Below are 26,076 nucleotides of genomic sequence, written 5' to 3' on the forward strand. Positions count from 1 at the left end.
ATAATTTAACTAAAATTAAAATAAATAACAAATACAAATAATACAAATCAAATGACAGTAGTTTATCAGTAATCCTAAAAAATAACACTGCCAAACACACATGCTAAAAAACAACAACTTACACATAGTAAGAAATGGTTATAAAAACTGAAACAGAAGTGAAACAAGTAATAGGATTAGTATTATATTTAAAAATAAATAGTAGTTAATTTTACGTTTGGGCTCTGTTGTTAATTGTAACCTTACAGTAATGTAAAAGGGCTATCTATAGTTTGCAGCATGAGCTGAAGTAGATTTTTTTATTATAATTGATTAATTTAAAGAAAGAGCAATTTGTTCAGTAAACCACTGTTTAATACGGGTTTTCCCCCACTGTACCGTGACGTCAAAGCTGAAGTATGACCTTACAGCCCTAGTATTTAGACCTGTCCCAAACCTTGTAGAAAATGAATATAAAATATGACGGTGAAAGCAATAGTGAGCTTGACCTCCTGCGGTTGGCTTTTCTGTAGTATCTGGCCATCTGTGGATGCCTTCACTGCAGAAACCTCAAATCAGCTCAATTAAACATATCTCCTCCGAAGATCCGGAGTAAAAGCTTGACCCAGTTTGAGCGGCGTGTGCGGCGGCAGACAGGGGGCGCTGTGAGTCCTTCATTAGCTCGGCTCTGCTGCAGGAGAGAGATGCACTGAATACCAATGACGCTCCGCACAGTCCTTTCTCAGCCTGCCGTCTCTTACTGATGCTCTCTCTCTCTCTCTCTCTCTCTCTCTCTGAGTGTGTCACAATACTCTTAAACGCTCCTCTTTCAGGGTCTTTCAGTCCCATTTTAATGTGTTTTGAGCTGCTGCTGCTGCTGGAGAGACTTGTATTACTGTTAGACTACATGTTATCTGTCCACAGACACAGCTGGCACATCTTACCCCACGGCGAGCTAACTTAACAATAGATCATCACAGTATAACACAAAAATGCAGAAATATGCATCATGTGTGGGCCTAGTTTTGACATTTCATTTTGATTCATGTTCAGATTTGAGCTTCCATTTTTATTATTAATAAGTTCAATTAAAATGCATTGTTTAATAAAATAGAATATTTCAAATTTTAAATTAGTGCATATTAAGCTGCAAAAACGTAATATTTGAACACTGATATTAATAAGAACATTATTAATAATTGATCACACAAAATAATTGGTAATAGAGCAGCATATTATAATGATTTCTGAAGATCATGTGACACTGAAGACTGCAGTAATGATGCTGAAAATACAGCTGCGCATCACAGAAATAAATTACAGTTTAACAGATATTCACATAGAAAACAGCTGTTTTAAGTTGTAATAATATTTCACAATTTTTAATGTATTTGCTCTATTTTTGATCAGATTGATGCAGTCTTGGTGAGCAGAAGAGACTTCATTCAAAAACATTAAAAATGGTGCAGGTTTCACCACTAAACTAACAGTTACAGTCGTTTTCTCAGCATTAACAAGCGAAAAAAAATGAAAAGCTTTAGTGAAGGTGAAAAGTTCATTCAGGTTGTTGAAATGACACATTTATCCAGCATGAAGCCAACATCTGAGCACATGTAAGATACAATAATGTGCTTGTGTTCTAGATATGAAATTGAAAAAAAGTGTGTAAATATACAGTTTTATTTCTTGTGCTGCTGTGTCTTGTTGTCTTGGTTAAATCTGTCATGTGCTGATGAGAGTCTCTCCTCTGTGTCTCTCAGATAACAGCTCGCAGCAGATGTACATCATGATGGAGGCCAGACTCGTCGCTCTCTTCAAATCTGACTCTGAATACACCATCCTGGACAAGTGAGTTTACCGCTGCTGATTAGCACAGAAGCGCGCGATGACATCACATCCTGTGAGCCGCACAGCCGTCTGTCCTTCTGGTGACACGCGGATAGAACAAGTAGGACAGGCAAAGTCGTGGTCAGTTAAGTCATGAAGTTACCAAAAAGGCGATTAAAGCTGCTTTAAAACTGTGCATGCATGTAATATATTTTATATGAGTCACATTTAAGAACATGTCTCTGAAATGGTTTTCAAAACTGTCCTGGAGCAGCCCAGCACTGTCTCCCTCATCTAACACACCCGATTCAACTCATCAGCTCATTAATAGAGACCTGAAGTGGGTCAGAAAAGGTAAAAAGAGTTGAGAGAAAATATGATGCGTGTCAGATCCGCGTCACGTTCAGCAGCGGCAGCTCTTAAAGTAATAGCAGCCAAAATAACCTAATAACCAGCTGCTGTGATGTCTGTTAATCAAAGGAAAAAGAAAAAAGAGGAACTAAATAACTTTTATAGCTTTAAGGAATCATCTATATTTAATTAAGAATTTAGTGTTTGATAACTTCAATTTCTGTATATTTCTGCTGAAGGGCACAGGTAAATATGACATTTATTATAATGGGTTTATATGAAGTTCACTTAAATTAGAAGTAATTTTTAAAGTCTAATAAATGATAAAATTGATAGCTCTGAATTATACTGTAATGTTGAATGGCTAGAGTCAATGGTTAAATATTAGGGGCAAAAAACTATTTTATAGAGACATCAGTAGTATTGGTATCAGTGATACTGGCCTTCAGTCATAAAAAAAAAAGATGCCATTAAACAAATATTAAAAATATATTGTCTTTATGTTGTTTGTACGTTAATTTGATGATTGAATGGGAAATTATTGCAATATAAAAGTATATTTAAAAACTTTAATGTTAGGTGGGATTAATCGCGATTCATTTCAGAAAATGTGCGATTAATTAGTCTTTTTTTTTTAATCGATTGACAGCACTAATTATATTATATTATGGTATAGTGTATAATATCGAACTGCTATTATCGATTAATATCTCTCTGCTTTTGATTAATGTTCTTCAGCAGAAGGTGATGTGACTGGAATGAGAAGCACGAGTAGAGTTGATTTCACTGCACTTCCTGATGTTTGCATAAAAACAATGCATTCACTCACTCTCATGTTGTTGCAAACCTGCATGACTTTCATCCTTTCATCTGTGCAACACAAAAGAAGACGTTGTGAAAACTGTGCCGGCCGCTCTTTTCCATGCAGCTTCCAGCTTCAAAATCAAAGCTATAGCAATTTTAATTAAGCAATTAAACAATTTATTAGACAGATCAAACTTAACAGAGTGATTTGCCCAATCAGACCTAGAAGATCTAGTGTGTGTAGAACATACTGCACATGTCATATGCTTTGAAGGCCTCGGTCCCCTTCTGCTTTCATTATATGGATGAGAGCAGCATGAACATTCTTCACAAGTGCTCCCTTTGTGTTCCACAGAAGAAAGTCATACGGTTTTGGAGCAACATAATGATTAATTGAAGTCTGAATTGATATTGTAAATGTGACAATGGTTCAGAAACAAGTTCTCTGGCTCACAAACCGCCTGAGACTGTCTGTTCATAACTCGAGTAACAATTTGAGTTAAATTCCCACCTGCTTCTTCTGTATTGATCAATCGTAGACCCTTGTAAATGTTCATATTCTCAAAGGTCAAGGAGAGTTTTGGCATTATTGTCTTATGTTTCAGCTACTTCGGTAGTTCTCTAACCGCTCCGTGGTTGTAGTTCAGTGTTAATAAAGTGTGTTTTTGTCTTTATAGATTTCCTGGCAAGACCCTGAAGGGCAAAAAATACAAGCCTCTGTTTGAGTACTTCATCAAGGTAAACATTGTAATGCTGCGTCACTGCAGATTGATTCACAGTCGCTGACCGTTTCATACTCTCACATTTCTTTAAGGAGAACAGAGATGACAGAATGCTGAGACTTATGTATCTGAAAAATATTTTAGCGTTAAATTAAATGGATCTGTGGGTAAATCTGCTACTTCTGTTGTCGTCATTAGTCGGGATGTTATGACACTCGCACAAGTGTTTCTGGGTAAAGCATTTCATCTTCTGATGTCAGAAGTGGTCTTGATGAGCGCTTGTTTTTCTTCTCAGTGTAAGGAGAGCGGTGCGTTCTCGGTGGTGGTGGATAACTATGTGCGTGATGATGACGGGACAGGAGTGGTCCATCAGGCCCCATACTTTGGAGCTGTAAGTCACATCTACATTGTGCTTTCACTAAATTGTGTCCTTCAGGGATTTTGGGTAATGTTGCTTTATAAAGCAGTGGTTTGAGATCTATCTATCTATCTATATCTATCTATCTATCTATCTATATCTATCTATCTATCTATCTATCTGTCTATCTGTCCGTCCGTCCGTCTGTCCGTCTGTCTGTCTATCTGTCTGTCTGTCTGTCTGTCCGTCCGTCCGTCCGTCCGTCCGTCCGTCCGTCCGTCCGTCCGTCCGTCCGTCCGTCCGTCCGTCCGTCCGTCCGTCCGTCCGTCCGTCCGTCCGTCCGTCCGTCCGTCCGTCCGTCCGTCCGTCCGTCCGTCCGTCCGTCCGTCCGTCCGTCCGTCCGTCCGTCCGTCCGTCCGTCCGTCCGTCCGTCCGTCCGTCCGTCCGTCCGTCCGTCCGTCCGTCCGTCCGTCCGTCCGTCCGTCCGTCCGTCCGTCCGTCCGTCCGTCCGTCCGTCCGTCCGTCCGTCCGTCCGTCCGTCCGTCCGTCCGTCCGTCCGTCCGTCCGTCCGTCCGTCCGTCCGTCCGTCCGTCCGTCCGTCCGTCCGTCCGTCCGTCCGTCCGTCCGTCCGTCCGTCCGTCCGTCCGTCCGTCCGTCCGTCCGTCCGTCCGTCCGTCCGTCCGTCCGTCCGTCCGTCCGTCCGTCCGTCCGTCCGTCCGTCCGTCCGTCCGTCCGTCCGTCCGTCCGTCCGTCCGTCCGTCCGTCCGTCCGTCCGTCCGTCCGTCCGTCCGTCCGTCCGTCCGTCCGTCCGTCCGTCCGTCCGTCCGTCCGTCCGTCCGTCCGTCCGTCCGTCCGTCCGTCCGTCCGTCCGTCCGTCCGTCCGTCCGTCCGTCCGTCCGTCCGTCCGTCCGTCCGTCCGTCCGTCCGTCCGTCCGTCCGTCCGTCCGTCCGTCCGTCCGTCCGTCCGTCCGTCCGTCCGTCCGTCCGTCCGTCCGTCCGTCCGTCCGTCCGTCCGTCCGTCCGTCCGTCCGTCCGTCCGTCTGTCTGTCTGTCTATCTGTCTGTCTGTCTGTCTGTCTATCTTTCTTCAGTAATTTTATTTTGTTACAAATATCTTGAGATGCAAATTGAACATATGAAGTCTTGTTTTATAAAAAACAAATAAATAACAAATATCTGTCAGTGGGGAATTGAAACTTTTTTCCCTTTGAATTAAATTGATTTGTCTAAGCCCACTGGCCAATGTTTGTTCTTGTTTTAATGAAAAACTCACAAAGAAATTCTCATAAAACAAGACTTAACTTATATGTTCTTCAGTAAATGTATCTTGATTTAAGAATCTTTAGACATTTGCCATGTTAAGTATTCTGTGTTGTTCTCAAACAGGGGAAACAAGACAAAAATCCTGATGAAGAGCAAGACTTTCTTCAGTGGGATTAAAAGTGTCAGTAAAAAGCTGTTTCATATTCGTAGTGGTTGAGAGCAGAGATATTCAAGCCATAAGTTGATGTATTGTTATCCATTCAATTTAATTCTTAAGTTTTCTTTATTTGGTCTTAAAGTCCTAAATTTACATTCATAAAACCTGCAGAAACCCTGTTTGAGAACAACACAGAACACTTAACACTGACTACAGTAAATTGAGTTTGAATAATTACAATTAGCAGTAATAATAATAATGTTAATAATATTAATAATAATAATAAAAGTAATGACCAATAAATTACCTCAGGTTCTTCACATACATCGTGATTGCTTAAAATCTTCCATCTGTGCATTTGAGATGAGTTAATTCACATGTCTGGGTGCATTCTCAACAGAGCTGTGAAAACATTCGTTTCAGTTTTATTTTATTTGTAAGAAAACACCATGCATGAACCGAAGAAACCGATCCAAGACATCCTTGAACAGTCCCTGTCAGGACAATGACTGAAGAAAGTTTTAGGGGCATCAAATAAGCCTTAAAGCAGAGTTGAAGTGCTTTATTAAAAAGAGTGGCTGGAAGAAGCTTTTGGTGAGAAACTCATTTCAAATTTCAGCCTGAAGGCATGTGAGCATCTCAAGCACCATTCCATCTAATGAGAGTAAAGTGAACTCTGGTCCTCATCTCTGTGTTGAATGTTTGATGCAGACCAGCCTCACATCAGCATCACCTTGAGGTTCCTCTCTGTGCCAGAGACAGAAGAACTTGTGAAAGTAGAAGGACAAGCAGATGATGCTAAACACTGAACAATCCTGCTGTTAGCCACATGAGCTCAAGGACTTGAAATGATTTATTATGGGAGAGCAAGCAGTACTTATAGTATAGGACACACAAATGTCCTGGAGTCCTCAGACTTCACTGCACTAAAGCATCTGTGATATAGATCACTATTACTGCAGATTAATGATCCGATCAAACCTCTAAAAGGCAGTATTAAAGTTGAGAGTGTATCGTCCTGCAGCGTTTGTGCACCAAACGAATGAATGATTCCTCAAATCATGTGTCTTGTTCAGGACATGTGTGTTGTTACTTTACTAATTGATCCAGAACACCCTAGCAATTAGGGTTGGGAATCGAAACTTTATTCCAATTCCAGAATCGGATACTTAAGTTCGGGAATCGGATACTTGTTGTAAAATTAAAATTCCGATTCTGCCTATCGATTCCTTTTTTTTTCATCTGTGAGGACCCGACCAAGCGATCTGCCAGGACCTTGCTCGCTAATCTAAGTGCTCCAATGTTTGGGTACACTTGCGTTTAGAGTCTGAAAAAGCCAAGTATAATATTTGTGATAAGCTAAAAATGTGGCAAGAGAGGTGTCACCACCACCATGACAAAAAAGCACTTTATTTTAACAGATTGTTAAAGATTGCGAACACTGTTCAAACATGAACAGTGTCATGTATATGAATGAAACAGCTTCACAGTCTTTTAAACCACACAGTATGATTATTTCTGTTACAAACATTCAAATAATCACAGAAGTACTGGGATAAAAGTTTATAGTTCGGATATAAACTCTGATTTCTACATTAGCGATTAAAATAGAGTAGCTAAATCACCTTTTGAAAATAATTTGACACTTCAAATAAAGATTTATTGATTAAGTTGTTACGCCAGTAGGTGGCGAAAAGGGGCTTTTAAAATGTCTTGAATCGTTCAAGAGATTCGTTTACAAATGCTGATTCATCCAGTAATGAAACTTTGTTAAATAAAATTGAGTGAGTCATTGAATCATTCATTCATAAATTACATGTGATTTTGTTTAGTTGCCTAATTTTTTTCTTCAGAATCTTGAGATCACCAGAGTCTCCATTAAAAAAACAAAAAAAAAGCAACAACTCCGTTTATCCAGAATCATGCAGCTCTTAAATGACTCCAGTTTTTATATGGCTGGCTGATTTTTGTTTATGGCATTCAGCTGCAACTAAATGTTTTGCAATAATGAGAGACAGAATAAATATGTTTGATATAATTTTTGTAATCACATTGGAATCTAAACGAATCGGAATCGGAATTGATAAAATTCAAACAATACCCAACCCTACTAGCAATTGCATAGCTGCTACCAAGACACCACCTGAAATGCCATTTCAACCACCCAGAACACCCTAGCAACATAGCAGTACCTTAGCAACCACCCAAAACTACCCACAACACCTTAGCAACAGATTAGCAACGCCCTGGTAACACCTAGAAGACCAAGAAACTGCATGCCAATACTTCGGCAATCCCCCAGAACACCCTAGCAACTGCATAGCAGTAGCCTAGCAGCCATGCACATACTCCCTAAAACACCCAAGCAACAGCATAGCAACACTCTGGCAACCCCCAGGAACACCCTAGTAACTGTATAGCAAAACCGTAACAACCATGGAAACGGCATGACAGCGACCTGGAAGACGCTAGCACGTGCATAGGAAACCCTAGCAACCTTTGAGTACATTTTAGGAACTGCATAGTAGTACCCTAGCAGTCAAATAGAAACTACCTAAAACACTTTAGAATCTGAACACCCTTACAAGTGAATAGAAACTCTCTGGCAACTGTTGGGAACACCCTAGCAACTGCAAAACGAGACTTGAACAACCTCCAAGAACACCATAGTAACAGCCTGGCAATAACCTAGAGGGCCTTAGCAACTGCATGGCAACACCCTGGCAATCACCCAAAACACTCTAGCATATCAGTACCCAAGAAACCACCTGAAACACCCTTGAAACTGTGTAGCAAATCTCTGGCAATCACCCAAGAACACCCTAACAACTGCATAGCAACATTTAGCAGCCACATTAAAAGATACCTACAACTCCTTAGAAACTGTTAAAACGTTCTTGCAACTGCATAGCAACTCTCTGCCATCCCCCAAAACACCCAAGCAACTGCATGACAACATATCAGGAGTCATTCAGTAATTACCTAAAACACCCATTAAACTGCATAGCAACAGTCTTTCAAAAACTCTAGCAACTGGTAGCAGTGCCCTTGCAGCCATGTAGAAACTACCTAAACACCCTAGCAGCTGTTAAGAAGACCCTAGTAACTGCATAACAACACTCTGACAAACACCCCGAGAACACCCTAGCAACCGCACAGCAACACTCTGACAAACACCTTGAGAACACCCTAACAACTGCATAGCAGCACTCTGACAAACACCCCAAGAACACCTTAGCAACTGCATAGCAACACCCTTAATAACTGCATAATGACACTGGCACACAACCCAAGAACACCCTAACAACTGCACAGCAACACTCTGACAAACACCTTCAGAACACCCTAACAACTGCATAGCAACACTGTCAAACACCCCGAGAACACCCTAGCAGCTGCACAGCAACACTCTGACAAACACCTTGAGAACACCCTAACAACGGCATAACAACACTCTTGATAAACACCCCAAGAACATCCTAACAACTGCATAGCAACACCCTTAACAACTGCATAACGACACCCTTAACAACTGCATAACGACACCGACAAACACCCTAGCAACCGCACGACAACACTGACAAGCACTTCGAGAATGCCCTAGCAACCACATAGTAACACACTGACAAACACCTCGAGAACACCATAGGAGCCGCATGACAACACTCTGACAAACCCCCCCCCCCCCAAAGCAACACTGACAAAAACCCAGAGAACACCCTAGCAACTGCACAGCAACACTGACAAACACCCCAAGAACATCCTAACAATTCAATTCAATTCAAGTTTATTTGTACAGCTCTTTTCACGATACAAATCATGCATAAAAACTTTCACAAACACCCCAAGAACACCTTAACAACTGCATAGCAACACCCTTAATAACTGCATAACGACACTGACAAACAACCCAAGAACACCCTAGCAACCACACGACAACACTCTGAAAAACACTTCGAGAATGCCCTAGCAACCACATAGTAACACTCTGACAAACACCTTGAGAACACCATAGGAACCGCATGACAGCACTCTGACAAACCCCCCCAGAGCACCCTAGCAACCACATAGTAAAACTCTGACAAACACAGTGAGAACACCCTAGCGACTGCACGGCAACACTCTGACAAACACTCTAACCCCCCAGAGAGCACCCTAGCAACCACACAGCAACACTCTAACAAACACCCCGAGAACACCCTAGCAACTGCACATCAACACTCTGACAAACACCCCAAGAACACCCTAGCAACTGCACAGCAACACTCTGACAAGCACCCCGATAACACCCTAGCAACTGCACAGCAACACTCTGACAAACCCCCCCGAGTATACCCTAGCAACTGCACAGCAACACTCTGACAAACACCTCGAGTATACCCTAGCAACTGCACAACAACACTCTGACAAACACCCCGAGAACACCCTAGCAACTGCACAGCAACACTCTGACAAACACCTTGAGTATACCCTAGCAACCGCACAGCAACACTCTAACCCTAGCAACTGCACAGCAACACTCTGACAAACACCCCGAGAACACCCTAGCAACTGCACAGCAACACTCTGACAAACACCTCGAGTATACCCTAGCAACTGCACAGTAGCAACTGCACAGCAACACTGACAAACACCCTAAGAACACCGTAGCAACTGCACAGCAACACTGACAAACACCCTAAGAACACCGTAGCAACTGCACAGCAACACTGACAAACACCCTAAGAACACCGTAGCAACTGCACAGCAACACTGACAAACACCCTAAGAACACCGTAGCAACTGCACAGCAACACTGACAAACACCCTAAGAACACCGTAGCAACTGCACAGCAACACTGACAAACACCCTAAGAACACCGTAGCAACTGCACAGCAACACTGACAAACACCCTAAGAACACCGTAGCAACTGCACAGCAACACTGACAAACACCCTAAGAACACCGTAGCAACTGCACAGCAACACTGACAAACACCCTAAGAACACCGTAGCAACTGCACAGCAACACTGACAAACACCCTAAGAACACCGTAGCAACTGCACAGCAACACTGACAAACACCCTAAGAACACCGTAGCAACTGCACAGCAACACTGACAAACACCCTAAGAACACCGTAGCAACTGCACAGCAACACTGACAAACACCCTAAGAACACCGTAGCAACTGCACAGCAACACTGACAAACACCCTAAGAACACCGTAGCAACTGCACAGCAACACTGACAAACACCCTAAGAACACCGTAGCAACTGCACAGCAACACTGACAAACACCCTAAGAACACCGTAGCAACTGCACAGCAACACTGACAAACACCTTAAGAACACCCTAGCAACTGCACAGCAACACTCTGACAACACCCTAAGAACACCCTAGCAGCCGCGCAGCAGCAGTGCAGTGAGCTCAGTGGCTGTGGCGGTGAGTTAATGTCAGTGTTGTGTTTGTGCAGTTGTTCACTCAGCGGCAGTCGTTATCAGTGTAGTGTTGAGCAGCTCCTGCAGCAGGAAGCAGTCTTTCTCCTCTGGTTGTTTTGAGCAGGATGTTTGACTCTCCTGTGTGTCGTTGTGTGGAGGTTCATTCCCCAGATGTTCTGTAATTGAGACACAGGAACACACTCATGCTCTGCCATTCTCAGAAACACAATCCCAGTGTGACGGGTGTTGTGTTCTTCTGTTTGCAGGATGATTACCGCGTCTGTATGGACTATAAGATCATCCAGAGAGACTCGGCTCCCATCTGCCCTGTGGACTCATCCGGCGTCTTCACTGCAGAGGTCACTCACTTCGCCGGTCAGTACGTGAAGGTACGGATGCTGCTGTCTGCTGTACACCTCATCAGAGGCTCATGCGCACACACTGAGCTCCTCATGTGAGCTCCACTGCACACCACACTCACACTTACAGAGTAGGGCTGCAGGATACTGGAAAATACTAACAGTGTAATATTTAGGGTCAGAGCACAATTCTATAAAAGCGCCGATGGGAGGGGAAAATTCTGCGGGTGATTTACTAACAATGTGCACATTAAAGAACACAGAAGCAGCGGATCATTTCCATAATGACCAGCGCAATCTACCATGAGCAGCGCAAATTACCACCTGCTTTAAGTCATGCTTTTTTGGGCTTTAAATAATGCCACGGCACAAAACGAAACATCAGTTGCTTTACCTGTCAGTCATATGGTCACTTGGGTGGGCCTTGGCCATTCAAAGCGGCCAAGGTTCCCAGACCTTCTGCCATCAGACTGAAGGTCTGTCTAGGCAAGGCTTAAGCCTTACCTAATATAAAGTTTAGACATTGTTGAAGACTAGTGAACAGTCAGTAATAAAATAAAAACAGTTCAATAAACAATAAAGATTAATATTGTGAGTTACATTTTAGAGACAGTATTGTGTTTTTGCTCTTTTGCCAACTAAAATAGTTTGAAACAAAGCCACGGCAAAACAGATGCATGTCTCCAAGCAACACGCAGCGTTACTGAATAAATCTTCATTTTTGAACAAATTGGTTGAGTGAACAATTCAATGGCTCATTTATGAAGACAGTCACTTGCTGCTTTTCTGCATTTCCTTAGCTCAGTTTTCTGCACAACACTCACTCTTTTCACAATGCAATCAACAACCTTTTTTTTGTTAAAAAGCCATTTCACTCAAAAATATAATAGAAAACAAAAGTTGTAGCTTCAGTTTCATGCTGACTTTAAGACAAATGTTAGTGGTGCTGAGCTGCTGTCCAAGTCTCTGCTGGTGAACTGTACAGCTGATGAGACTCGTGTGTGTGTGTGTGTGTGTGTGTGTGTATGTGTGTGTGTGTGTGTGCGTGCGTGTGTGTGAGCGTGCGTGTGCGTGAGTGAGTGTGTGTGTGTGTGAGCGAGTGTGTGTGTGAGTGTGTGTGTGTGTGTGTGTATGTGTGTGTGTGTGAGAGAGAGAGAGTGAGTGTGTCTGTGTGTCTGTGTGTGTGTGTGTGTGTGTGTGAGAGAGAGAGAGTGAGTGTGTGTGAGTGTGTCCAGCACTCAGAGCAGCAGTTGGACCCCACACAAATGAAGATGTACTTTAAGGGAACTTGTCTCCAGTGTGGAGGTGTGATGGGTGACAGAGGGACTATGGGAGTGCTGATGTCAGCGCTTTAGCCCAGTGCCAGAGCACTGCCAGAGAAACTCCACTCTGTTTCCCGAGAATAGCTTTCATCATAGTTCTGCTCTGTCATTTTATATTTCGGCACTCATAGTCAGGTTCTGTTTGCCTAAGCGCTCATTAGTGCTCACACGGTCCACCCGTGTCTTTGAATTAGAGTCGGCAGAGACGGACTCCCTGACAGTTTCATGCATTTACTTTGGAAATATTGAATCAGGGTGTAAATTACCAGTGGGTTTGCTAATTAAGATTTGAAGCCCATCAGTTTGGGGGTCTGAAAAACTATGTAGGCTATGCAAAACAATAGCTCACCCAGAAATTCTGTCATCATTTACCAAACTAGGGCTGTCAACAGGGCCACCGACACAATAAATTAAAAAATATATATATTTTTCACATACATAAAAAAGATCAGTGAACAGCACATTAGGCTGCAACTAATAAATATAAACCTGCAACACTCTGTTTTACTGTTTATTCCAAAACACAAACCTGGATGTTAATAGAAGTCTATTTTGTTTTCTAGTGCATAACATTCAAATTTTTCCAGTTCCAGTGCTAATTTTACATATACATTTAGTCATTTAGCAGACGCTTTTATTCAAAGCGACTTACAAATGAATAATTTTCACACAGTTTTTTGGTTTTGTTTTTGTATTTTGAAGAACATATCCTCTACATTTAGTCAATATATGACAAAGATTGAATAAATCCGACTCCAAAATGTTAGATGCCAGTGAAGTGTCACAGATCTTGATTCTGATACCGCAGCAAATGCTAATAGCCTAACTAATATAAAATTAAAGACAAGTAAACCGTCTGTAATGAATTAAGAACTAATTAGCAAATTACAAGCAATAGCACAAATAAATACAATAAAACAAATATATTCATGAAATACAGACGTTTTCTTAAATTGCCTACTTAAGCTATTTTCTAACATAACTAATAGATCTTGTGCTTCAAATGCTTTTAAAAGTTGTCATGGGGCTTCAGCGTGATTGTGCTGGTTTACTGCTAGTCGGATGAAGAGCGTCACTGGTGATATTAAATGCATGTTGACTCTTGTAAACACTGGTGCAGTTTCATGTAGCACCTTGCAGGTTAAAGTTTTCTCCCAGAGGAATACGGATACCCTTCATAAGGCCTCGCAGGTTCAGAAAAGTTTCCTAAAATCGATTATGCATGAGACAGGAAGCCAATTCAGCCCGCTCTGCTACAAGGACACGCTGGACACGTTTCCATTAAAGTGAATTAATATGACTTTGTTGAAAGGCAGTCAAGGAAAACTGCATGAGTGCAGGGATGTGACCGGCCCCAAAGAGAGCAAACGCTTCATACATTTCTATAACTCCAGAGCTGCAGATGAAGCTGTAAAGCCAGGCCTTTATTCTTTAATAGTCCCACACTGTCTGCTTGTATGCGCTGCACGCTCTGAGACTTTGTTCTGTCTGTCCTCCATGCTTTCAGGATGCAGACAAAAACATAATCAAGTGGCTGAAGGAGAACGGGCGTCTGGTGAGCTCCAGCTCGTTCAAGCACAGCTACCCGTTCTGCTGGAGGTGAGTGCAGACACGCTTTCATTCACTCTGCTGTAATGCGCCGGCACACTTACCACTGCTCTGACAATGTTTGCAGGTGAAATACAGTCATTTTAATTTAAACTGAGCACATTTTTCAAAAGCAAAACAACATTTGTGACCTATAATAAACCTGGCATTGCATATTATGAATATCGTTGGCTTCTGTTTTCGAAGTCATTTTGGAGAAAAGCATCGGCTAAATGCATAAATGTAATTGAAATGCATGCAATCTGAAATTTTGTGTCAGCGCGAAAGATTTTCAGATTTTGCGTTGCGTTCAGTTAGTCTTGAGAATTTGCCGTGTTTGGAAGTTTATTTTTTTTGCTGACCAAAAAAAATCACTTTTCATTTACAGGGGTTGGACAAAGTAATGTGAACACCCATTATTATTATTATTATAATAGGGGAAAATATCATTCCTGTAGGCTACAGTGAAAAAACAAACATTGCGATGATCTTTTATTGAACTTTTCATTGTCTTTCGTTTCTCTAGGTTGTATATCAGTGCAGTATAAGTTGTGTTCAGCAGTGTTTAGTACAAGCTTTTGGTGAAATGGCTGACTTGTTAGACTTCCAAAAATGGCAAATCTTGTCCCGTTAATCAGCAGGAGCATCTGTAACCTTAAAAGCACAATTTATTGGTGTTTCAAGAACAGCAGTCTTTACGATTATGACTTCATCAGGACTTCATCAGCGAAAAAGCATAGCGAGCAGAAACTGAAAGTGATTGATGAGGAACATTGAACACTAACAAGGATTGCGTTCAAACAACGCAGATCTACTGCACAAGGCAGATCAAACTTCCATATTCACCTGTTTCAACAAAAAACGGCCACAGAGAGCTTGACGGCGCCAACTGCTCTCCACCAACATCTCTGAAGTGGCTGGTAGATGCTCTAATAGATGACATTAAACTGTCAGGTTGGAAGCTGTATTAAAGACTAATGGTGGTAAAACACCATGATAAAGAAATATTGTGTATTTCCAGGGTGTTCACATTATTTTTTCCAGCCCCTGTCCATCAGAACTATGTACAGCACTATAGCCAAAGCTCAGATTTAGTTTTTCTTCATCAACCAACCCAAAAGGCTTTCCAAAACGGAGGCGCGCACATCTCTGTGACCTCTGCTGGACGGGGCAGAGTTCAGTCGATACGGTGGCCTGTAGAGAGGGGGTCGCGGGGCAGGAACATTAGCATACGGTGCTCAATATCTAGCCTGCTGTTTCATCACTTCACACGAGCGTGAGTGAGCCGGCAGAGACCTCCAGCCTCATTAACCCCTCTGACGAACAAACTCATGTAGCGCTTACGCCATCAATAAATCACTCTCCTATCGACTCTCATGAGCTCGGCCCATCCCGGCGCTGCTGGGGAACAACATTATGGATATTGAAGGGGTTTGTCAGTGTAAAGGCGCAGCAGACACTGATGGTCGATCAGGAGAGATTGAGAATGCTAATGCTGAGGCTTACAGAGGTGCTCCTCATCTGGAAACATAGACCGCAGCGTCAGTGTGCTACCAACAAACGACCACATAGACAACAAACCAGCAGAGAGAGCCGGACTGGTTCACTTCTAACTTTAGTGAAAGTCAACCAACAAAAGATGCTTTCATCTGGTTCTCATTGGTTATCTGGTTAGCGTAATACAACCTCTGACTCAAGGGAAAAGACAAATGTGACCCTGGACCACAAAACCAGTCATAAGGGTCAATTTTTCAATTATTGTGAGGACAGGACAATATTTGCTGAGATACAACTATTTGAAAATCTGGAATCTGAGGGTGCAAAAAGATAAAAATATTGAGAAAATCACCTTTAAAGTTGTTCAAATGAAGTTCTTAGCAATGCATATTACTAATCAAAAATAAGTTTTGATATATTTACAGTAGGAAATTTACAAAATATCTTCATGGAACATGATCTTTACTTAATATCCTAATGATTTTTGGCATAAAAGAAAAATGTATAATTTTGACCCATACAATGTATTGTTGGCTATTGCTACAAATATACCCCAGCGACTTAAGACATCTTTTGTGCTGCAGGGACACAAATAATCAATTAAAAGCTGTTCATTGCATTAATGGTCAGATAGTCAAAAATCATTATTTTATTTTATTAACATTTATTTGAAAAGGTACCATGTACAATTTTAACACAAATGTGTCCATTTCGTGCATTGAACCAAATTTAGCCAATGGCTAGTTTTCATCCGCGGTCCCTTGGCAGGTAATCATAATCACAGGTAAACATAAAAGCAAAACAACAAACACATTCTATTTGGTAAATAATTTTAGGTGCTAGTAGAAAGTTGTGATGCATTAATCTCGTACATGGATTTGGTGTTGACGCTGGTAGTGAAGTTTGTGAACCGATCGGCTAGCGGTCAGACACGACTAATCCAAACAAACTGTGTGCTAGTCATGGTCATTACTGGACAGCGCCCAAAATATAAACAAATGCAAGAGAAGGTCACAAGTAATTATTGTTTACCAATGATCAAACAAACAGCTCACAATTTTTCCTCCGTTTATTTTTATTTTTTATGGACATTTAGGTAATGAATCAAATTACAAACTGCCATTAGAAACAAACAAACAAAGTATGCAAAAAAAAAAAAAGTACTTTAGTCTTTCATGAAAACACTGAAGCATTGCGAGTGAATTGAATCAGCAACAAGTTGTTTCATTTGCATAGCCATTAATTACTTATATTAAATACAATAGTGTTTAATTTGCATTTTGGAAGATATTCAAAGAGCTCAAGCAATTTATCATACGAGTGCCATCCTGCATTCATAAAACAGTATTTACAGATTTTACAGATTTTATTTTTATAATGATTAATCACAGGGGTTTCCTCATTATTACGGAAACAGTTTCTCTCTGGAGCAAAATGACTGATTTTTTTAGCGATTGGTAGTGCTACCATATGATGCTGGCACAGGAGAGAGTACTGTAACATTATAAAAGTTCATCTTGAAATATTGAAAACGGCTTTCTTTGGCAGGTCGGACACGCCGCTGATCTATAAAGCAGTGCCCAGCTGGTTTGTGAGGGTGGAGCACATGGTGGAGAAGCTTCTGGACAACAACAGCAAATGCTACTGGTACAGTGAATCTGGTATCTCTACACCTGTGTGTGACCTGCGTGTGTACGGCTCCTGTATAATGCATGACTGGACAAACTCTCTTCGAAGTTCGGCTGGGGTTTTCTCATGCATTTTAATTGGGATCTTCAGTCTCTTGATGATGTGTGATATGGTGCATAGCAAGAGCTTTGTTTCTCAGATGCCTTTTCAAAGTCATTTGAGTTCGTTTTGAGTGACTCTTTGTTAAATTCCTTGTGCAGGATCTGATTTGAAGTATGTAGGTTTTGTTCTCATTTTCTCATTTATGTTTTGAACTTCATGGTCTTCGGTTTCTGTATAATTTCCACCATTTTGCATTTTCTGAAAACGCTAGTTTTTGCACACTCATGCCCTGATCTGGGTCCCACAGAATGTTTTCCAGGTTTCATCTACAGTTCGTCTTGACAAAAAGCTTTTCAAAGAGTTTCTGTCCGTCACATCTTTTGCAGAAAGGACTCTCAGATTCACGTTGACTAATTACCCTGTTTCTCATGAACACAAAGTTTAGTCTATGTGACACTTGGTACACTTTCATAGCAGGATATTTTGAGGATTCGCACCAAGTTTCGTCCAGTTCTGCCTATAGAGGGCACTACAACTGAAATATGTTTATAACTCAGCAAGTGATTGACGAAGGTAGGAAATTCACCACATGCACATGACAGCTGTGTTCTGCTGCGGTCGTTCTCGCATCCTAAAAATTCCCACTTGCAATTTAAAAAAAGTACTTTTGCAGAAGTGTCATTTTTAATGTATGCACATAATCTCGAGCCTCCTGTGTGACACAGTAACTAGACGGGCCATGTTTAAGTGTACGCAGGAATCTGCCCAGCGCTCTACAGAGATGATGTCTGTGTTCACAGCACAGGTGTTTGGCAGCATATGCAGGGCCGATCTGCTGCGATACAGTCAGAAGACTTTCAATCTACTAATCACCATCATTTACTATGGATTTACTGTAGTAACACTAACTGCACCATGGTATTCAAAAATGTTCGGTTTCAGTGACCTGGTGCTGCGTTTGCGTGTGGACGAACGGCCAAACCGCGTAGAAAAAGACGCGGTTTTAAAAATAACCGCATTCATGTGGACAAGGGCCTAAGAGTGATTGGATCATCACTAGTCTATAAATAATTCTACATGATAAAAAGAAGGCCTCCTCTGCACCCTCATCGGGGAGGTAGAGATGTTGAGTTTGTGAATTCATTGTTCTTTTCAGTCAGATCTGTTGATGAATCAGTGATTCACAGTCTCATTACTAGTTAACAGCCCACTCAAGGGTAGGATTATCAGTGAATAACAACTTAAATTGCAGTCCATGAGCACTTTCATGATCCTTTTATGGTAATTATGTCCTTTTTGAAGCTTGAAAGCTTCAGTCTTCATTCATTGTGATTGCGTTAAAAAGAGCAACCGGCACAGTCTTCCGAAGTCAAATGGGTTTGTTTTATTTTTTTATTTTTATAGACTGAAGTTTATCACACCTGTCCTGATTTGACCTCACGTTCACAATCTAAAGCACATTTCTTCTGTTGGCTTATTATTGAGCTGTGGATGATGTCCTGCGCATTCAGCCCATCACAGTGCCCTTAAATTCTACATTTAGTTCAGAGATGAGAGAGCATACGAGAAGAGAAAAATCATTAAATTGATATATTGGGGGCTGAGATGGAACTTAAATAGAAATGCCTCTTCCCGATGAGAACTGATAAAGTCAGTGGTGTTCTGATGAAAGCTCTGCAGAAGCAGAGACTCTCTCTATGCTGTGTCTTGAGGAGGGCAGCAGGACGACGCCCAGGGGGACGTTTAACATTCCGTTAGTGAGGGATGGATTATTTTAACTGGAAATATAGACCTGAATAATAATCTGAAAAATCTGTCCAACTAGTGTGCCATGAAATCGATTAGTTTTGGTGCGATTGATGATCAGTAGCAATATGTTGATGATTTTTCAAATACAAATTATCCTTGGTGTGCATAAATGTATTTTCATTAAACATAACTATTATAATGTAGTCTTACTTGTGAAATGATTTGTGATCCGGAGGCAACCTACCAAACTAGAGAAACAGCAGTGATTTTGTTATAAATAATGTGCACTTGAATGCTGGGAAATATAATGGGATTTATTCATCAGACAAAAGCAAAGCTAATTTCTGAGTAAATTATGCTAAACACAGAATGCAAAAAGTTAAATTTTGTGGAATTTTTGTAAGAATGGTTTCATAAACAATTAACACAGAGATTAGTTTTGCTTATGTTGACTGAATGTGGCCCAGAGCTTTCATTTTGGTCCAATATCAATATAACCTTTAATAAAGTCAATCATAACATGCTTATTAACCAACCTGCAAGCTTGTTAGGTTTTTCAGGGATGGTTTCTAAATTGATCTAAATCCTACATGACAAATAGACATTTAGAAATACTCATTTATTTATTTATTTGCTGTAGGTAATCAATCTTCAAATCAAATTTGCCATTTCTTGTGGAATCCCACAGGGTTCGATTATAGGGCCTTTGTTGTTCTTTTTTGCATTAACTTTTGGCAGTGTTACCTTTACAAGGAGCTGTGGATTCATTTTCATAGCTATGCAGATGATGCACATCTGTGTCTCTTCTGTCTGTAGATCAAACTATTTGTATGATGGACAACTTGTATTAAAGGCATAACATAAGTAAATCGAACACTGAACTTGTCAGACTGTAGTTTAAAGCATGAGCTGTTAGAATGCCTTCTCCAGATGATAACACCCATCATACGCCAATTCAGATAGACCAGGGGTGGCGAACTTCGGTCCTGGAGAGCCGCAGCCCTGCAGAGTTTTGCTTCAACCCTAATCAAACACACCCGAACAAGCTAATCAAGGTCTAAATGGTTACTAGGAAGCTACAGGCAGGTGAGTTTTAATTAAGGTTGGAGCTGAACTCTGCAGGGCTGCGGCTCTCCAGAACCGGAGTTCGCCACCCCTGAGCTAGACAGTCCTTTTTAAGCCAAGGCATTTCTTTGAGATTGACTCAAAACTCTTGCAGTTGCGCTGCTATGACAGTTTTTTATCATTTACGCAAACATTTTTACAGTTTTTCTCAATTGCTTTGGCACATTTTTTTTTTAAACAATCTTAATCTCTAAACTGTAAGCGCAATTGTCAGAACTGTTTGCTAAAACATCAGAACACTATTGCATGTCTGCAAAAGATAGTAACTCACCCAAAACATTTAATTCATGCTTCAAAACCCAGTTATTGTGTCAGTTACTTGGCCAATTCCACCAAAATAAAAAACTTTTTTTTCTTTTACCATGGAAATGTTACATGCAATTTTGTTTCATATTGGTTATATGAATATTTTTTCTACTTTTTTGTTGACAGACTGCTTTCTATGCTATATAAGAATGTCAGTTTTGTCAGTGTATCATACTGAGCATTTTAGATACAGATTTCAACAGTAGGTAAAAGTGTATTGGGAAAAGTCAACACTGTAGTACACAAAAAGGAAATGAACAGTTTTTTTTTATTTATACAGTACATTTATTTTTGTAGAATGTGTTGCATGCAAACTGAAATTTCACCATTGCTTATTCATTTTTACACATTCTGTTGTCTTCACCAACACCGCCACACGTTCTTACATATCTTCCTATTGCTCTTCCACAACAAGCAGCAGTGAATGTTCACAGTTTACAAGGAACACAAATGTACTGTACAAATATAAATGTATTTATACAGTACTGCTACAGCTGCTGCTGTTTAGGGTTGTGACGTTCGTCCTCATTAAAATTGGTAGTGTTTATGGTGGGTAAACTATATATTAGAGCACGACCGATATATCGTTTTGATGATTTTATCGGCCGATATGAGCCTGTCGCAGATATATCGGTATCGGCGAATATGCCGCTGATATGAAAACATTTTTATAGACCTTTTTCCTGAGTAAACGATGAGCGCTGCTGTTACGCAGATGAAATGCTTCTAAATGGTGTAATTACTTAAGCCTGGCTCACACTACAGGATTTTTAGCCCGATTTCGCCCCGATTTCCCCCTCCCGAGAATCAGAGCAAAAATCTTGTCGAGCCCCTCGTCTATCCTATATACAGTACCAGTCAAAAGTTTGGACACTTGCCATTCGTGTGTCCGTACTGTACTATAAATACACATAAAGAATATCGGCCGATATATCGGTATCTGACTTTTTTTACCCCCTAATATTGGTATCGGCATCGGCCCCAAAAAACCCATATCGGTCGGGCTCTACTATATGTATATACATGCACATGAGGCGATCACATGAGGCGCTCCCTCTGGCATGATAATCGTAATAATATCTTGTAGTGTGTGATGCGCCATGATGTTCAAATCTTGTAGTGTGTGCATGTTTAAGATTTGAGAGAAGATAATCTGCAAAGATTCTCCTTATGTGTGTGCTGCAACCAGATTTCATAATCGGTTAGGATTTTAAAACTCCTGTAGTGTGAGCCCGGCTTTAGTTTGTCCAGCAGAGCGCGCTCCATTGTTTGCCACTGGCGACCCAGGTCACTGCAGTGTAGGATGAGCTCAAACTTCACCCGAGTCCGCTGCTTCAAATTATCGGCCCGCCACCCACCCGCACCTATATTTGATCGTTACATTACACTGATTCTAATTCTTAATTTTGCGTGATGATATGATGAATGGATGGTTCCTTTTTAACAGCAGACGCTATAGCTGATCTGCGCATCACTGCATGCGTCTGCAGCACACCAGAGCTGATCACGGCAGTCAATGCTTGTGTTTATACGAGCCACGCCGCATCCCAGAACTCATGCTTATCACATCGGTCACGTCACATTTCCTAAATCAGCATAGTTTGTCAGTACAGTCAGTAACGTAGCAGATTGAAAAATTTGTATCTCTCTGCAGTCCAATAGACGGCAGTGCGGTGGTGGCTTGAGTCTGTTGAGTGATTTAACACGTTGTCACCTAGTTGGTGGGACACAATGCTATAAAGTACATAAACAATGTCCCGTCTTTTACTCTCACAATGAGTTTATCATACTCGTTTGCTACATTAGCAGGGCCCTATGATTTCCGCGATGCACAAAACGTGGACGGAAGCACGGAATCCATTCATAAAAACGGAATTTACTGTATAACGCGGATTTTCATGGAATGTCATATTTTTGATGAATAAATAAAAAACAGGTCAGTACACTTAAATCAAATCGCGATATAGACTAGTGTCTGTGAATATTAAACTGCAAAAATACTATTTAAATACGAATCCTCATGTTCTGCGTGTTCATTTGATTACCAGAAAATACACAACACAGAATTTGTGAGAAAAAAAATTATTATTATTATTATTCATTTTAGATGTTTACATTTGGAAAAGCTGTGCTTCCTGCATAAACCTGCCCCTGATGGATTGGCAGTAGCTTGTTACACAGTTACCTTGTTTTTTTTTCTTTATTCAAGTTATATAAATATATTGTTCTATTTGTGTTTTAAAGTTATTTATAATAAGTGATGTGAAGTGTACTGTTAAGTGCACTGATGTCTGCAAAGGGTCAGAAATCGTCCAGTGAATTTCTGGAAACTTTCCAAAAGTGTCCAAAATATTACAAAGTTTTCCAAAAACTTCTGGAAACTTTCAGGAAATTTACAGGAAAACTTCCACCCCTTTTCAACCCTAATGGCAAGCCATTTGCCAACTTAGCAGACATTGCAACCATTCCATGTCTAATATTTATGGATTTTCATGCTTGTCTGATAGAGTTTGATAATTGAACGGATCATTTTGCATCTAACGGCTCACACAATGAAAGAGCGTTTAGAAGTTGTGAAGAGTTTGACAGTTTCACTCTGAATCAGCTCATCAGTTTTGATCAAGTCGTGTGCATTTAGTTATTGTGCAAATTCTAGACAATTGCACTTTTGCACACACGTGCCAAAACACATGCAGTTTGCGTAAATCAATCAAATAAATTAAAATCTTGTTGTTTTGAGAAAAAAGCGAAACAAAAAAAAAACTCTCATTTGAGAACTGAGCCAAAGCGACTGAGAAAACTAGAAGCCTGGCCAGTTTGAACGTCTAAGCATTCAAGCTTAATACGAATAAGAGCTTTTTTGGGACGTTTCTGCATCAGTCTATATGAAGTTAAGAGTGGCGTTTCTCTCTGTCTTTGTACCCAGGGTTCCTGAGTTTGTGAGGGAGAAGCGCTTTGGCAACTGGTTGCGGGACGCTCGAGACTGGGCGGTCTCTCGAAACCGTTACTGGGGGACGCCCATCCCGCTGTGGGTCAGCGACGACTATGAAGAGGTCAGTTATGGATCATCAGCATTTTGATAACATTTTGCAGCCTTTTTTGTATTTCATATCTCGATGATGTATTTGCTTTAGAATGGCTTAAAAGTCGGAACCCTTTTAGCCATTGTGGATTCAAGATAATTCATGCAAAAATAAAAATAAAAGTCATCATAAAAATTAAAGGCACGTTTATACACTGCTTTTAAATTAACAGAAGGAAGAATGATGTATTATTTATTTATTGGTTGGTTTAAAAAATACATAGTAATAAAGAATAGTTTTTACCTACCGATATTTTTATTATAACGTTTTTGACACGGTTTTTATGAAACTTAATTTAAAAATAAAAGCCAAAAGTTGGACAATTAAAAAAATAAATAAATTGAATTAAAATCATCTTGATATTCATAATATTGCTTAATTTGATATGAAGGCTAAAATCATTGTGAATGTTCCTCCCAGTGCTAACTGTGTTTTGTAAAGTCTGTGTGAACTTGATGCCGAATCTTCTTAGAAGGATAACGGTCTTAAACGTTGGTGATGGTCTTTAAGTGCTCTTATTAGCGTGCTTTTCTTAAAAGCTCAACTTGTGGGAAGTCAGAATTAGGTTGTTGGCGTGTGCCTGTTGAAGCGAGCTGCTGGAAAAGAAGGACAGCGACCTGCTTCCTGAAAATAGCATATAATGAGTTGTTTCCAGGAGCGAGTCTCTGGAGGGCCACCGGCTCCCCGAGCGGAGCGGAGCGGGGCCAGAAAGCACAGCTCTCTTGAAAACGGGGACAGCGGCCCAGCCTCGTCGCTCACTTTTAGTAGCACACTTTATGGTAAACTTCACTGGCCACCAGGAGAAAATCAAGGTTGTCCTGCTTTTTGGCCGGTGTTAAGTTTGCACTAAAATGTGCCTATTGTTACACGAGTACTTGTAACATTACTCTTATTTTCTTCTGGATGTATAAAATTCTCTTTGGATAATGAAATATTTTTCCCAACAGTCTGATAGTTCTTGGACAGTTCGTTGTACAGTGCTGGCCAAAATTATTAGAGCACTAGTATTTTAACCAGCTAAAAATGTTTTTAAGATATTTCTATCTTTTGCTGTAGTGTGTCAGTAGGAAATATCAGTTTACATTTCCAAATATTCATTTGGCCATTAATTGTAATAATGCAGTGAGATTTTTGAGCTCCACACAGAGATGTGATCTGATCCTCATCAGTCTGTCTGGAGTCACATGAAGAAACAGAACAAACTGAGACTCAATCCAGAAGAACTGTGTCTCCGAGACGCTTCAAGAAACCTCCTGCAAACTCCTGAGAAACTCTGCTCAAGTGCACCGAGAGCAAAAGCTGCTTTAAACACAAAGATGCTCACACACAGTTACCTTGTTTTTTTTTCTTTATTCAAGTTATATAAATATATTGTTCTATTTGTGTTTTAAAGTTATTTATAATAAGTGATGTGAAGTGTACTGTTAAGTGCACTGATGTCAGGCTCATTTTGGATGATAAAGTTTATTGTTAAATTGTTAAATACCCTGCCTCCATTACACATTTTTGTCACATCATTATAAGTGTTTGATCACAACATTTGAGTTATCATTGCTAAAAATGTGTTTATGTATATATATTCTGTTTATGTATATACTGTATTCTATCCTATATACAGTACCAGTCAAAAGTTTGGACACTTGCCATTCGTGTGTCCGTACTGTACTATAAATACACATAAAGAATATCGGCCGATATATCGGTATCTGACTTTTTTTTAGTTCTTGGACAGTTCGTTGTACAGTGCTGGCCAAAATTATTAGAGCACTAGTATTTTAACCAGCTAAAAATGTTTTTAAGATATTTCTATCTTTTGCTGTAGTGTGTCAGTAGGAAATATCAGTTTACATTTCCAAATATTCATTTGGCCATTAATTGTAATAATGCAGTGAGATTTTTGAGCTCCACACAGAGATGTGATCTGATCCTCATCAGTCTGTCTGGAGTCACATGAAGAAACAGAACAAACTGAGACTCAATCCAGAAGAACTGTGTCTCCGAGACGCTTCAAGAAACCTCCTGCAAACTCCTGAGAAACTCTGCTCAAGTGCACCGAGAGCAAAAGCTGCTTTAAACACAAAGATGCTCACACCAAATGTTGATTTCATTCAGTTAACAGAAGTTCATTGATCAAGAAAACCTATTTATGACATTATTTTTGACAGCGTTTTTACACAAATGCCTTAAACTTTTAACAGCACTGTAGCTTTGCAAGAGGTTTCTTGAAGCATCAGTTCTTCTGGATTGAGTCTCAGTTTGTTCTGTTTCTTCATGTGACTCCAGACAGACTGATGATGATCAGATCACATCTCTGTGTGGAGCTCAAAAATCTCACTGGATTATTACAATTAATGGCCAAATTAATGTTTGGGAATGTGAACTGATATTTCCTACTGACACACTACAGCAAAAGATAGAAATAACTGACTTAAAACCA

At 40.5% G+C, this 26,076-nt stretch overlaps 1 protein-coding gene across 1 annotated transcript in view; it reads left to right on the top strand.

The window, feature by feature from the left end:
* Positions 1–26,076, top strand: part of iars1 (isoleucyl-tRNA synthetase 1) — a 102,003-nt gene that overhangs the window by 25,932 nt on the left and 49,995 nt on the right. Inside the window, exons 8-14 of the mRNA XM_016565274.1 lie at positions 1,740–1,827; positions 3,639–3,699; positions 3,979–4,074; positions 11,147–11,269; positions 14,069–14,160; positions 17,194–17,292; positions 23,483–23,609. Of these exons, the coding sequence (XP_016420760.1) occupies positions 1,740–1,827; positions 3,639–3,699; positions 3,979–4,074; positions 11,147–11,269; positions 14,069–14,160; positions 17,194–17,292; positions 23,483–23,609 (686 nt within the window). The remainder of the gene's footprint in view (positions 1–1,739; positions 1,828–3,638; positions 3,700–3,978; positions 4,075–11,146; positions 11,270–14,068; positions 14,161–17,193; positions 17,293–23,482; positions 23,610–26,076) is intronic.

This window comes from Sinocyclocheilus rhinocerous, unplaced genomic scaffold, assembly GCF_001515625.1.
Source record: "Sinocyclocheilus rhinocerous isolate Xijiao unplaced genomic scaffold, SAMN03320098_v1.1 scaffold542, whole genome shotgun sequence".
Lineage (NCBI taxonomy): Eukaryota > Metazoa > Chordata > Actinopteri > Cypriniformes > Cyprinidae > Sinocyclocheilus > Sinocyclocheilus rhinocerous.